Here is a 15951-nt window from a genome sequence, read left to right on the forward strand (position 1 = left end):
ACAAAGCAAGGACAGATTAAGCAGAATTTACCCCGGAGATCCCGGTCGTTTGCGATAACATTCTTCTGAAGGTAACGACGTTTACTCAAGGACTATTGATAATATTACTGGAAATTCCACTTCAGTAGTTATATTTGAATGCGAAGTATATCCAATGACACTTGAAACCTTAGCCCACACGAAAACTGCCGTGTATGCTTTTAAAGTATTATTGAGCTTTCACATCCGGGGATTATTTCTCCTTTGAGATCTCGAAGTTGCAATTACAAATTACATTGCAACTGTTTTTACGAAGATATTCTGCAGTCTGATATTAAGAACTATTTTAGTTCTATAAAAGGCTGGGTTGGGCATTGTGATTAAAAAAAATAAAATAAATAAATACTTCTTTGTAGTCTGTGGTGTAGCGTGTATAATTGAATAGGCGAGCTGCTTTTGTTTGGTTCTAGGTCCATTCTATACACTTTCCCAATATACAAATAATTGTTAACCCTAAAAGGGTCGGTGGCGGAATCCCCCCTCAACTTTTTCCCAAGCACCCGATCCGAGCTTTCCTGACATTTTAGCCTCGAGTCTTGCGCATCTTTTGATAACAAAAACATAAAATTCCGACCATGGGTTACCGCGCAGCGAAAACTTCTTTCGGCACTGCGCGCCATGAAAACTGAATTTCTCCATTATGTGTACACAAAGCAGAATTACAATTGGTGCATATGAATAATTTTTAGCCATAATTTCAAAATTTGTGAAACTTAGTACATGCAAAGAGCAACTCTTCCTTAACATTCCCAAGAAATTTCATGACTATAGGTCAATAGGTTTGGAATTATGGCTAATTAATTATTCATATGTATGAATGGTAATTCTGCTCTGTGTACATGACGTATATGGTAAATTCAGTTTTCACGGCGCGTAGCGCCGGAAATGTTTTCGCTACGCGACAACCCGTGGTCCGATTTTTATGCTTTTGGTATCAAAAGATGCGCAAAGCTCGAGGCTAAAAAGTCTTAACAGCTCTGGTTGCAAAAATTTTTTTTTTAGAAGCTATCGCGGAAAATGTTGGGGGGGGGGCGGACCCCGCGGCCCTTTTAGGGTTAACATATAGTCTGACATTTCTTGGGTATGTTCTAATGATGTGCATCGGGTCGGGTGGACCAGGCCAAACCGACCCGAAACATTAGAGATATAAACCGAAACCGAATATGGTGGGGTTGCCTGGTGGCTAGCCCTGCCCAGAGGCAGTACCCACCCGACACCGTGGCGGTCCGTCCCTGCTACTGCCCGCCCGGCTTTTGGGCAAGTTTTTACCCCTCAATATATTTTTCAAGAGTGCCCTTTTTTTTTTTTTTTAAAGCAAATGCCCTTTCTTTAATAAGTGCCTTTTTTTACAAACAATGAGTGCCTTTAATTATATAGCAGCTGTAACGAGTGCCTTTTTTCAAATTTCGAGCGTGTGCTTCCCAGAAAATCATCATATATTGTCCGATAGTGTGTATGATTGTCCGGTTTGAACATCGCCCTCATTGAATGATGGTACCCTCCCCCCCCCCCCAAGTGTCCGCACAAAAAGAAAAAAACCTGTCTACATTTCAGCACGGATGTGCGAGTGCCCTTTTAAGCAACCCCCCCCCCCCAAATAAAAATGCCCTTGGATGCGCCACATGCTCACACTGGCTCGAACTGTAGTGTGTTTCTGTTCACTCTCTGGCCCCGTCCAGCTGTGTTGTCTCACCCATCACCAGAAAGCGGTCCGCTCCCGCTGCGGTCCGGCCGTCTCTGCGAAGCGATTTGTTGGTTCAAGCCCGCGGGAACGGGGGTGCTGTGAGTAATGCAGCACCCCCAACTTTTGGGATGGGGTGCCGGAATATACTGAAGCACCACCCAATCCCGGGGGAAAAAAAGTGTTCAAGCCTTTTAAAAAGTTTTGCTAAAAAAATTACAGGTGAAAGTGGCCAGGAATCGCCTCAGATTGCACCACAGAGCATCCAGAATCCAAAATTTACCGGGGCCATTTAGCCGGCCCCGAAACCCACGTCGCTCAGCGCTCCGCAGTCATTTTGTCCTACATTAGAAATTTCAGCACCCCCAGTAAAAATTTGTTCCAGCGGGCTTGCGTTGGTTGATTTGGTTTCGCCGGTTACTGTGGTGACGAGTATTAGACTTTGTAAAACAGACCAATCAAACCTAATTAACCTAAGCTCACATGAAAGATCCCCCACAAAGTTATCACGAAGTGAAGAGATTAAATTTTAAACCAGCATTGTGACTGTCTCACTGTCACCCCTAGTCAAGTTTCCCACAAACTTCATAACGATTGTGGACTCTGATATGAAGGTTTGAAGTAAATGTAGGAAACGCAACAGTATTAAGAACTTCCTTTAACACGAAGCCAAAGCATATTAAAAACCTCTTTAATTACAATAAAATACACCACGTAACCAGGAGATAAAACAATTCTCAATGGTAGTTTGCAATGCATATTTATGTGTTCAAAATAGCAGTCACCCAAAATCGGAACAAAGTATTTTTTTCGTTACAACGAAACATACAAATCGATTTTGTTTTAAGAGCAGGGGTATGCAACTTTAACATGAAAAAAAAAAAAAATCTGCCAGAAATGGAATATATGCCGAGTACGCTAAAACAAAATATGTAATAATCCATTCTCTGATTACTTTTACTTGTTCAGTTCTCAAAAACCATGGTTGTAGGATAATCCCAAGTTAAGATTCAAAGTTCTAAGGTAACATAGTCGCTAATCACATTGATCTGTTTGACTGTTACTATTATTATTCTGATCATATTTCGGTATTTTTACGTTTTCATCTGCTCATTTCTACTTTAAACATATTTACTTCATTTAGTATTTTCCTCGTTGTAGTTCTATAATCTTAAATAAACATTTTTTTAATGTATATTTTTAATGTATATTAATATGCAAAATTATATCTTTTTCAATACTTATGTGTGCATTTATTTAGTTCTTCGGCAATTTTATTCGTCAACAACTGGAAGAAATCAATTCTATACACAGGCAAATGAAACTGTCGTGATTTGTCACTCTGTTGAATGGCCCTCTGGCCCCGTTTCCATTAGCAGCCATTGGCCTATGTTACGTATATTTCTGATGTTCGAAGTATATTATAGTATATTTTTGTAGGATGTTGACAGTTCGGAATCATGAGAGCAAGTGAAGGAAACTAGCCTGAAAATTGTAAACTGCAATGGAGTACTTAGAGTAGGGCTATAGACGCTTGTTCACAAAGCTCTTACAGCCAGAGAAGCCGACGAATTTGATCGAAAAATTAGTGCAATCGATTGAACAAAGACAAATTCAATCCTTACAATATGTAGATTATCATCAAGTGAGACGAATTCCATTGAAATCTGACGACATCGAATGGACAAATCTTAAAATGGATTGACCATTGATCACTTGGAATGACCAACAACTAAATTAAATGTAGCATTTGTGCGTTCCAGTCTTCTCGAGACGAAATTGAAATTAACCGTTTATGAATTAGAATGGAAACAGTTTTAAAATGAGCGGGAAAACCTTTACTATAACGAAGCTCCACTCCCTGCAAGGAGACTGTAGGCTCAGAAAAGTAGTAAAATACTTCCACTTAGTGCGGTGCGGTGATTGACAATTGAACGGGCTGATTGGCTTAGACATATTAGGCTAACTGTGCCCAGAGGCAGTGCCCACCCGACACCGTCGCGGTCCGTCCCCGCTACAGCCCGCCCGGCTCACGAGAGCCATACCCCCGTATTGGTTCAGCTAACAACCACGGTACTGCCGTGAACATTTTAACCAATGGTGCCAGGAGGGGTTAGAAAGTATTCCCCCCCGAAACATATTTTGTGAAGACTGCCGTTTTTCAATCAAGTGCCCAAGTTTTCACCCCAAATATTTGTAAAGAGTGCCTTTCATAAGGATTGTAGACTCTGATATAAAGGTTCGAAGTAAATATTAGGAAACGCAACAGTACTAAACACTTCCTTTTACACGAAGCCAAAGTATATTAAAAACCTCTTTAATTACAATAAAACACACCACGTATATATAAACAGGAGATAAAAAAATCGGAACAAAGTAGATTTTCGTTAAAACAAAACATACAAATCGATTTCATTTTTAAGAGCAGGTGGTATGCACCTTAACATGACGAAGAAAAAATTTTCTGCTCATGATTGGTAGATTCCATGTGTACAAAATGAAAATGAATGAGAAACACCCCTCACTTTGGTTTTTAAAAAGAGATGTGATGAACTATTATTCTATTGAAAAATTAATGTTTTACACCTAACGGAGTCAGCTTCAAATTCTATCAGAAATGCGACCAATTCTTCATATTAGGCCGAAGCTAATTTGTTTTATTATAATTTAATTTTGTATTTGCCATATATACATTGCTTGTGCGTTAATTGTTTGTATGTTGAGAAAGAGATGACTGAACGATAAATAAGAATCCCTGGGGGAAAATTGTTCTGCTCAAAATGGAATATGTGCCAAGTACGCTAAAACAAAATTGATTATGTAATAATCCATTATCTGATTACTTTCACTTGTTCACTTCTCTAAAACCATGGTTGTAGGACAATTCGAGGTTGAAATACAAAGTTCTATTAGTTAAAGTCGCTAATCACATTGATTTGTTTGACTGTTACTATTTTTGTTCTGATCATAAGATGAAACCAGTTTTGCGTTTGCAAGTTTCTTGGATAAAGGACAGACAAAGAACACCGATAAAAAATATTGTTCAGACAGTTGAAAAATGCCAAAAATCCCCACACATGTATTAAAAAATTAACAAAGCATGGGCGTCGCCAGGATTTTTACTAGAGGGAGCCAAAAATATCCCCCCAACAAAAATCATGTATTTCTCAACATATTCTCGATTTATCAGTTTTAGAGGAGGGCAGGGACACCCAAAACCCATTAAATTTACACCGCTATGTCTTCGTCCCCCCTCTTGCCACCCCCTTGCGACGCCCATGTGAAAAAGTGCACTGTTTGTAAAGTGGTGACTTCAAATGAATAGTTTACTTACAAAACAAAAACTCACAAACACCACCCCCTGTCAAGCACTTTACTATTCCTATGATATAATTATTACTACTGGGAAGCTTTCCATCAAAAGACACAGCCATGAAAACGTTACTTCTCAAGAACAAAATAACATGTTGAAGGTGATAAAAAAACCGAAAAATAATTTCATTTAAAAACACATATTTTACATAAACAAGTATCGATATTTACTTTGTTTTCCATTGAAAGGCACAGTAAAACGTTGTTACTTCCCAAGAGCAAACATTACACAAAGGTTTTTATCTTATTATTGGATACATTCATCATATTTACAGTTAATAGACACAAGAATATGTTGAAAGGGATATTTACAAAAAAATGCAACTTGCTATACTGGTGGTAGGGCATATATAACACTAAATGTCTGGTACGAGACTACGATCAACCAATGCTACCTTCCCCTTGCTCGTTTCAGATTGACCCATTATTTTATATTTAGTGGAATCATTTCTGATTTTGTATTGTTTTTAAAGATTATGAAAAGTAAACACCGTGGGCCGAAGTGGGCCTCGCCCTAGCAGTGGCGTAGCCAGGACTTTTCATTGGGGGCGTCATGTAGATCTATGCTAATTTGTTCAGGACTCAAAATCTCAGTGGGGGGCGACTGGTGGGGCGACAAGGTTTCATGGCTACGCAAATGCGCCCTCGGAATAGCAAAATTGTCAGACAGGGCCCAGTTTTGCCAGTTGCCACCATTATGTAGTGATGATAATTGAGGTGATTGTCTGAAGGTGACGTCAGACTGGATCGGAACGACAAGACCTCCGCTTATGTTGCAGGGCACAGAGTCCTCCACTATGCGAGATTTAACGGGAACCGTGAGCAGGAGAAATACTGGCAGGAAGAGCAGGCCGTGCAGCGCTCCCAGGGAGATCACGAGAAACATGGTCTTGAAGAAAGTCCGGAAGATGTAAGAGTCCGTGAAGGCAAGAACTACGACACCGAGTAAGGTGGAAAGGGATCCTTGCACGATCGGCATGCCGAGGGAGTACAGGGCGTAGATGACGCTGTCACGACGGCAGCCTGTGTTTGCTGCTATGTAAGCATAACTTATATGGGCTGAGAAATCCACACTGAAACCTATGCAGAGTATGAGGCTGGTCATGGCGATGGAGTCGAGGTTGACCTGCCAGAGGGTCATGAATCCGACCACCCCTGTGACGATGGAGGCTACGGAAAGGGTGACCATGACAGAACAGATGGGGTTGGGGATCATGAGCAGAGCCACGATGAACATCGCGCCCACCGCGATACCCATGTTCTGCAGTGTGTTAGGTAGGATGGCTATGTATTGATCGAAGAAAATAAAGGCCGGGTGGTAAGCTATAGCGGGAAGTTCTGAGTTCTCAGCTATCTCCCTCATATCCGTCATCATGAATCGCTCTTTGTCTGTGGAAACCAAGTCCTTGGTGGTGACAATGAATCGCGATGCCGCCACAATGGTATCATCATCACCAAAGACGATATCCAAGGAGTGTTTCTGGTAGGCAGGAATCTTCAGGAAATTTTGGCGCAGAATGTTTATGAACTCAGTCTGGGTCGGATTACTGAGGCCAATGGTTTTCAGGAACTCCAGATAATCTCTCAGCCAAGACGTCGTCAGATTCTGATCCTTATTGTACGTGTACTCACTGTCTTCCATCTTAGCTAAGGTCTCCTCCATGAGATCTTGCACCACAGGATTCCACACGTCTCTGGGCTCCGTGAAGACCAGTGAGACTTGAGGACCGTAGGTCGTAAAATACTGCGATTCATTATCCAAAAAGTCGGCTGCGTAGGAGTTATCCGTGGCAAGGTTGCGGAGAGTTAGACCTTCCCGAACCTGGGTGCATCCGTAGATGGCGGTGCCCAGGTAGCCCAGAAACAGTAATATTGTCAGAATGACCACCCAGCAACGCGTGATTAAGGGACCGTAGTAATTCTTGAAGAACAGCATGAGGGCGTGGTCGTTAGTGTCCACACTCTTCCTGTCCGTAGATTGTTGGGACGAACCGCCGGCGCAGAATATGTTGTAGGCTGTGGGCGTAGACTCACTCTTAGGTCGGACTTTGAGGCAAGACATACAGTGTCGGTTATCTGCCTCGCGACGACCAATCAGCACCATACAGGCGCCGAAGAAAGTGATCTGATAGGCGTAGTCAAAGATGACGGCCACACCCGTGTACATGCAGAAAATACGGACGGATCTGAAGGACGTTATAGCGCCGATTCCGAAGGCCAGAGCATCTGTGATGGACGTGATGGTAATAGACATGGCGGCTTCAGAGAAGGCATCGCGCATGCGTCCTTCCACTGACCATGTGACGTCAGTCTGTCGCCAAGCAGCCAACATGATGAACATATCATCAACTCCAATACCTATTAAGAAAGAGATAGAAATATTTCAAAAATCTCAATATTATTAGCATCAAACTCAGTGATTTCTTAAAGTCCAAAATGTTAATACACTATCTTCAAATATAAGAAAGCCTCGCCTAATAAAATCTTCTGACAACAACTACTATGATAACGGAAATAACTCGGTACGTTTTTCGGGTTTTACTTTCTTTTAGTTTCTCATCAATATATTCGGCAGACATGTTTTTTAAACAAAATTCCAATAAGTCAGTCGGTCATTCAAGTTGACTAAAAAGTAATATACTATAGAGGAAAATCAATTCTTATTTAAATTGATTTCCTTCTTTTTGAAGCTTTAAAGAAAATGATTTGTAACTTGTTTTTGTGTGTTTGTTTGTTGGAGTGTTTGTTTGTTTGTTTTTCTTACTTTAACTCTAAAGTGTGGGCGTTATCACCAGGGCAGGTTACAAGAGATATTACTCACTTTTTCCCCTTGTACAGTCTCGCCTAAGAACTCATTACCTAAATGGCTATTCCAATTTCCAACGGATTCAATTTATTTCGCTCTCTTTGTTAATGTACATGTTTTGCAACCGCAAATTTTCTTTGTCACGAATGACGTGTTCACTTTGCGCACTATAAGTCAACGTCTGAACAATATTGGTGACGTTGGCAAAACATGAAGCGGTCAATTGACTTATCGACGTTTGCAAGTTAGCCACGACATTAAACAACCCTATGGAATTATGTACGTTAAATTCTGTTGTCTTAGGCTTTGCGCATTCCGCGCCATTTGCATATCATGTAATTGGACAATATTTCACAAGCTGCGTTGACTCGATTCTACCGCGATAGGTTAATTGAAGGCCGTTTAATACTTTCTCGTTTGGTTGAGGATACTTTGGGTGAATATTTCACTGCCGGTGAATACCTACACCAGGCCCCCACTCACCTCGACCCCACCGCATCGAGGATGTGTTAAATGATAAATGTCATTGAAATTTATTTATAAAGGAACCAAATCACTCTTCTGCGAATTCCATCAAAGCGTTTTAAAGGAACCATCATTAATAATTCACACTACTTATGCGTTACCAGGGGGGGGGGGGTGTTAAGGTTGGTATTTACCCCCAAAGAGAATATTTTGTAAAGACTGCCCTTGTCCATTCAAGTGCCCTTTTTCAGCCTTTTGCCCTCTGCCCCTTTCACCAGCGTTTAACCCCCCCTCCAATATTTGTGAAGGGTGCTGTTTTATACCAAGTACTCTTTATTTTAAACAAGTGTCCCTTTTTAAACAAGTGCCATTTTTAACCAGTCTTGCCGCCCTGAAAAGCGCCATCTGATAGTGTGCAGGATCGTCCGTTTTTAACAGCGTCCCGAATAAAAGATGGTCCGCCCCCCCCATCCCACCCCACTTTTTTCATTTTACGGAGGCCAAGTGTCAGGATAACTTAAACTCTGTCAACATTACATGATGGATGTGCGAGTGCCCTTTTCACGCACTTTTTCCACCCCCATAAAAATGACACAACGTTGCGCTGAGTACTATCTCCCTGCGCACGGTCAGACAAATACTTTACATTTAACGACATCTTATCTCAAATTAGTGGCCATTTTTCAACATAATATGTCTAGATTTAATTTAAATGGATGTCAACGCCACATTTTTCGAGAGATCCGGCCAAAAATGCGTTACAGCAAAAAAGAAAGGTACATGCAACAAAGGTACATCTAACCTCAAACCTAACATTTACACTTGCTTTGTTGTTCACTCTTCAATGACTTCCGGCTGCCGTAGTGACATGTATACCTCTAACATTTTAAAGATAACTGCCACGTACGAGATAATCAATGCAAAAAGAAAATATTGAAGTTGATAACCATTTCATCCATGCTCAAAATTTGTTTTAAAAGAATGGGAGCCTTGTAACTGTACTAAAACGGAAAGGTTCGAATCGCTGTTCCGAACAATTTATCGAATGACGATCTATGGACACCTCGTCGTTACAAACGTTGGTTTTAATTACTCTTTGAATTAATTGTTTGTTTTATAATGTTGCTGCCTTTAACATGTACATTATTTTGTCGTTGTTGTTTCATGTTTCATATTAATTGTATATTTTGTTGCTGTCATTTTAATTGTACAATGATGCCTAAGGTCTGCATGACAAAATAGCCGCCCTACATATAATCAAATGTGTGAGATTGCAGTAAAATAATTTGACGGCAGAATATTATGACGTTTGATTAAATACCACGCAGATAATAAAAATACCTTCATTACCTTTAAGCTTTACTTACCAAGGATAAGGAATGGTGCTGAGCCGACGACATTAATGTATGGTACTCCAATGCAGCTCATCAGCCCGAATGATGAAAGCACGGCCAGGCCGGCAGATAGGACACCACAAGCGGCCAGCCAGGGCTTGCTACGCACCCAGTCTAGCATCACGCAAGAACAGATACTGAACGTGATCACGATGGTGAAAGTGATAGTAAAGTCCTTAATGACACTGGAACTAGCTTTATCCAACTCGCTCTCCAGAGTAGTAGACACCTCGCGAGTTACTGTGATGACCGATGACGTGAAGGCCTCAGCCACTTCCAGAAACTTTTGCTCCCACAAGGCGCTTCGCTGGTTCTCCACGCTGTCTTCGTACCGCAAGAAGTAAGACAACTGAATAGACTCAGCCGAGAGGACATCATCTTGAGAACCTGATACAAAAGTCACTCCGCCTAGTCCTCCACCGAGAAAATAAGTTACGGTGTTAACGGTTGGTGAGGTATAGAAGGGAAATGTTAGGGTGGTCGACGGAACCTTAGACGAGTTGTAATCATAGGCAGCGAGTATGGGGTTCTCGTTACAAACACCGTCCCATTTGACGCAGAGATTAATGAATCCGTATTCCTGGTTGTCGTGAGTGATGCCGATGTTCATGATCTGCTCGTGTAAATCTAAAATGTCATAAATGGCCGCCTGTGTTAGGATGTTCTGTCCATCCTTGGGCCGTATAATCACGCTGCCAGCCCGACCAAGTCTCGTTAGACGTGACACCAGCGTGTCATTGTCACCGTGTTTGGCAAACAATGTTTCCACCGTGTTTCTGTCTGTCTTGGCCTGGCCATTTTCAGGAGTGTACAGGTTCTCCACGCTCTGTTCCTCCGTCAGAAACATCATCCCAGCCCCCAGTGCCCCGGCCAGCAGTGGCGGCACCAGCAGAAAGGGAATCGGGTGTCTCGCGATTAAACCACCGTAGTTGAGGAATAACGACTTGATGAATTTCTCGATGCAGTCGAATGCACTGCAACCGAACGCCATGTTATTTCCACACGTTGGACTCTGTTCGAATCTGAACAAGGTATCGTTATAGTTACGGCCACAGTCTGTGTGTTCACGCGTTGCGGTCGTGCAAAGAACGCCTAACAAAGCAGTTTGCAATCCCAGACATGTAAAACTACAAACAACATACATATAAATATCGTCTGACACACATATTAATTAGGCCACGACATAGGTTTTTTTCCCCGAAAACTTTTTTTTTCATCGGAGACTTCAACCATTTCCAAGCGCCATCGTCACACAGCTATCGTCACACAGCTCGCTAATGTGTTTGAGGCCATGTCGCTTTCGCTTGGTTATACATAAGTGTGGTATGTGTCTAACTTGATATTGCTCATGCGCTTTAAGGCCGTGACAACAGTGACGTTGTTAGAAATGTTCATGACTTGCTCATTAACAATTATAATAACGTCCAGACATACAGTAACAGTGTATGATGATTCACCAAATCTGTTCTTTTTACAGACCAAATAGTCCTACACTTCACACGTCAGTTTATTCAAAAACATCCAAAATTGTTGAGCTGGATCAGTCGGGACATTATTCGGATATGGGAGTCCTTTTATCTTATCATTTGGGCTAAGATTTTAACATGATTCAAAGACACGCTTCTCAAAATTCGAAAGCCTCATGGAGGACTGTTTGCGAAAGACAAAATACAGATTGGAACAGCTTTTTGGTTGTTCAGTTCTTCACAATTTTACATTCTATCAATATGCACACGTTACTTCCAGTTTGATGACGTCACGGTCTTCAATTGATACTGAGCAAACTCAATTTGATTGAGGGCCTAGGTCAGACAGGATACATATTCTTAACGAATTGAACAATCTTGAAAATAAAAAAAAATAACGAAAATGTGGGGTGCTGTGGTCCAGTGGTTACGGTGTTCAACTCGTGTGCCGTGGCACACCATGGGTTCGAATCCTGACCATGGGAACATGTTGCTTGTGCTCCTGAGCAAGGCACTTTACCATTATTGCTTCGTCCTTCGGATGGGACGTAAAGCCGTAGGTCCCGTGTGTCGTGTAATGCACGTTAACCCTAAAGGGGCCGGGGGGGGGGCGGAATTCGCCCCCCTCAACATTTTCCCTGATAGCCTCTAAAAAAATTTTTTTTCGCGACCCGAGCTGTTATGACTTTTTAGCCTCGAGCTTTGCGCATCTTTTGGTACCAAAAACATAAATATCGGACCACGGGTTGCCGCGTAGCGAAAAATTTTCGGGCGCTACGCGCCGTGAAAACTGAATTTTCGCATATACGTCGTGTACATAGAGCAGAATTGCCATTCGTACATATGATTAATTAATTAGCCATAATTCCACAACCCTTTGACCTATAGTCATGAAATTTCTTGGTATTTCTTCATATGCTGAGTTTCAAAATTTTTCGTCACTCGATGGCCGAGATCTTAGGGGGGGCGGGGAATCCGCCCCCCCCCCCCCGGCTGACGATAAAAGTCATGATAGAAAATTATAGGCCGGTGTCTGTTCTGTTTATATGTGCCAAAGTTATTGAAGGGATTTGGAAACTATTTTCCCAGCGATTCAAGGTAAATTACATCACCTACATTGTTATCAAACAAGATTCAGTCTTTTGGGTTGCATTCCGAGTCACTGGCGTATAGTTTAATTCTTATTTGCTTAATCGCAAACAAAGGGTGGTTTAATATCGAAGGGTGTATCTCCGATTGGTTCCTGATTGTTTCAGGTGTGTCAAAACATGGTTCGTTTTGGGTCAACTTTTGTTTCAAATGTACATCGTTGGCTTTTGCTGTAATTTTTTTAGAAATGAATTATTTGGGGGTTAGTATAATAGATCAAATATTGTTACACTGACATGTTTGAAGTTTTGCGTTCGAAAATGCTGGAAAAACCAAGAAAAACAAAAATGATCAGGTAGTCTGGTTCCCAGACTCCACTGTAGATGAAATGGATAAAAAAAAATGCCGGAAAATTGTAAGGTCAGGGAACCAGTCTAGCTGGCCTGCACCCGTTCATGAATTACCGATGGAACCAAGAGCAAACAAAATTTGGACTGGAACAAAAATGGTAAATTTGGAGCAGTGGTTGAAAAATAGTTAGGTTTTTCCAACGGTGGTCGGCCGACCACCGTTGGAAATGTATACACAAGTACCATTTTTCTTAAAAATGACTTCACACCAGGTGCCATAAATATACAGGATGCTTTAGACCGTCATTTACCAACATCCTAGTAAGGTATTTCGTAACCACTTGGTAGTTTTATTTTTCGATGTTTGCAAATGTTGTATTTTCCCTTTAAACGACATGCCCAGCCCCTGACTAATCTTATATATAGTATAATGGAACCGAAAATAATAAATGGAATGCTAAGCTCAAACATTTGATATCAAATTGCCTTACTGAGAAGAATACAGCAGAAAGCATCGCAGATTTTTCCTGGAGGCATGCCCTGAACGGTTGGACCCCCCCCCCCCGCCAATCTAATATCACTCAAATTTTAAATTTGACATCACTAATTTTTCCGAATTTGATGGCGTAGAGTTGGATAACAGTGAAGATGTGTTACAGAATCCCCATCATGTTCATCCAACACTCACTAGGTTCTTGAAAAGGTGAATATATGTATCATATAATATTTATAACGTATCCAACAAAAGCATTTCAAATCTCACTTAGAACATTTTGTTGATGTCTTTGGAACCCAAAACAGCCGTCGTGGTTATAACAATAAGGTTCAGCACAGATTCGATGCTGGTGATAATTCTCCAGTTAAAACCACTTCGCGCCGGGATAAAGCCGAAGCTTTGTGCTGTTCAATGATATCTTAGGTTATATTCCAAGGTCACGCATCATGGAGCACCATTGTTTTGGAGTTGTGGTGCAAAAATGCAGTTCGTTCATTTTCCTGCTGAACAAATTCATCTTTTTTATTCATTGCTTCTATTCACGGATTTTATTCACCATCATGATTAAAACACTTACTAACAGAAGTTTATGATTTTCTCTCATTGGCCAAGACCCTCCACATGTCCACCTCCCCTCTCCAAACACAGTTGAAATCCGCGGCGCATGTCGTCCACAGCTCGTCTCACGGTACGTGAATCCTGTCGCAAACTGTCCACCTCACGATGAATCCTTTCACGCAAATCCTGCATGTTGTGTGGAGGGGTTGTCTAAAGCAATCACGCGTTCGTGAAAGAGTTCGTGGAGGCGATTTTGAACAGCGATGAGACGATGTGCTGGCCACTATCTAGAGCACACCACAAAGAACGGAACATTCCATTTTGCCGTCGCTGGAAGTGGGTCTCCATCTGTGGCACAACCTCCTCGTTGATCATTTGACGATAGGCCTGACAATTGAGATTTCACTCAAAGGAAAATGGACCGATGATCATGCCATTGCCACACAGTCCGACCCAGACAGTCACTTTATCTCTGCTCATTTTTGTTACGCCCAGCTGGGGCGTAATGAACAACATTGTGGGGATGACCTCACCGTTCATTGCAAACACAGCCCCATTCCTGATCAAGATGTTACGAAGAGGATCGCTCTCACACCGCTCAAGAAGCCACTCACAAACAGTCTGCCTTCATGCAAAATCAGCAGGCAGAAGGTCATGACGGATGTGGACGTGGAACGGATGGAAATGAAGTTCCAGACGAGTGATCTGATTAAAAGTGGCGTGGTTCAGTCCAACACCCTTCCGTCTTGCACTTGTCTCCTGTGGGTGGTCAATCAGTTGCTGTCGTACGGCAGCGATGTTTTCCTGAAATTTCGCTGTCCTTGGCCTTCCTGAACGTCCTTTGTTGCGGTCGAGGCTGGTTCCGTGTGCTTTATACTTTCTCACATTGGCCCAGATTGTTTTCTTTGCTGGTGGTTCTCGGTCAACCCCAATTTCCTGTGTAGCCTGCAAACTGTTGGTTTCATGCAATTTCTTGACCACACAGATTCTCTGTTCTGCCGTCAGCTGAAAGTGAAACCTAGTGACAACCCGAGGTTTACACACTGTCTGAAGGCCGGAATGACATTGGTTCAAAAGGGAACCAACTGCATTTTTGCACCACAATTCCAAGATCCATGATGCGTGACCCTGGAATGTAACCCAAGGTATCATTGAAAAGCATAAAGCTTCGGCTATAAGATGATACCATGCTTTTTGGTTGGTAAACATAAAGTCTGGCCTTTAAAGTAGGATTAGTTTTTTTAGACACCTTGTACAGCCAAACGCCATATTTATTGATTTGCAAGAGTTATTATAACATTATTTGTACGATATTTTTTGCCGAAATCTCATATGTTTTAATAATCCGGGTGTGCACCCATGTTTACGCTACATACCTGGTGTGGACATTCTTTTGTTTGTGTGTAATTAAGAAAAGCCTGTAAAAATAATTTTACTCACACTCTGAAAACTCCTTCAACCCAAATTTGTTTGTATGATTCCCCTTAATGTTTTTCTTCATTTTGCCACGGAAAAACTAAACCCACAAACTGCCTCTAAACCTGTTTTCCAGAGAAGGGGAAACATTGTGTGGCCGTGGGCAAGTCCACACAACGTCGCTGCTACCTGGTTTTTGTGCACATCTTTTGTTCGGAAGTCCAGTGAATGTAAATGTGAATGTAATGCTTTTACACTTGAGCGTATTTTGGAGAATAATAGGCCGTGCACGACGGCCAGTTCAAGATTAACACACGGTCCATGGACCGTCACGGACTTCACGGACTTTGTGTGGGTACAAAAGGAGCCAGGGAAAAGTGTGTTTAGACTTCACCCGGAGTCGAGTCGAGTCGAGGCAATCTTGAAGTCTTAACCCGTCAGCCGTGCCTGTGTATACAAACAGCCAGTGCGTGTTATCACTTTCATCCTATGCGAACTGGATAAGCTCGCCCCTACTAGGCATTCCCCGATCTTACAACGCACATCAGAGAGCATTTAACAAAATGCTAAAAGATGGCGTCATTTCAGAGTCAACTTCACCATTTTCGAGTACAGTTGTAATGGTGTAAAAGAAAATGGGACAGTATAGGCTCTTAAACCTAAAGGGGCCGTGAGGGGATCCGCCCCCCTCCCCTAAAAATTTTCCGCGATAGCCTCTAAAACATTTTTTTAGCCTCGAGCTTTGCGCATCTTTTGATACCAAAAACATAAAAATCGGATCATGGGTTGCCGCGTAGCAAAAAAGAGATGGTCAAAATA

The 15951-nt window shown here is 41.9% G+C and overlaps 1 protein-coding gene across 1 annotated transcript; it reads right to left on the reverse strand.

Annotated features, from left to right (window-relative positions):
- Positions 1 to 1735: 1735 nt before the first annotated feature.
- LOC119732742 (patched domain-containing protein 3-like) lies at positions 1736 to 10748 on the reverse strand. The gene is made up of 3 exons (XM_038206375.1): positions 9731 to 10748; positions 5855 to 7450; positions 1736 to 1869 (listed from the first exon to the last, which is right to left on the reverse strand). Exons 1-3 carry the CDS (start codon positions 10746 to 10748, stop codon positions 1736 to 1738), a joined length of 2748 nt encoding a protein of 915 aa, XP_038062303.1.
- Positions 10749 to 15951: the final 5203 nt, after the last annotated feature.

The sequence above is a fragment of the Patiria miniata genome, unplaced genomic scaffold (assembly GCF_015706575.1).
Source record: "Patiria miniata isolate m_02_andy unplaced genomic scaffold, ASM1570657v1 HiC_scaffold_1, whole genome shotgun sequence".
NCBI classification, from domain to species: Eukaryota; Metazoa; Echinodermata; class Asteroidea; order Valvatida; family Asterinidae; genus Patiria; species Patiria miniata.

What these genes read in the sequence shown, in the direction of transcription:
- LOC119732742 (XM_038206375.1), bottom strand. Translation starts at nt 10,748, where the DNA reads ATGGCGTTCGGTTGCAGTGCATTCGACTGCATCGAGAAATTCATCAAG. An exon ending in AGCACCATTCCTTATCCTTG is followed by an intron (nt 7,451 to 9,730) that starts GTAAGTAAAGCT and finishes CTTTCTTAATAG; the next exon opens with GTATTGGAGTTGATGATATG. An exon ending in GCCCTGCAACATAAGCGGAG is followed by an intron (nt 1,870 to 5,854) that starts GTCTTGTCGTTC and finishes GTGGTGCTTCAG; the next exon opens with TATATTCCGGCACCCCATCC.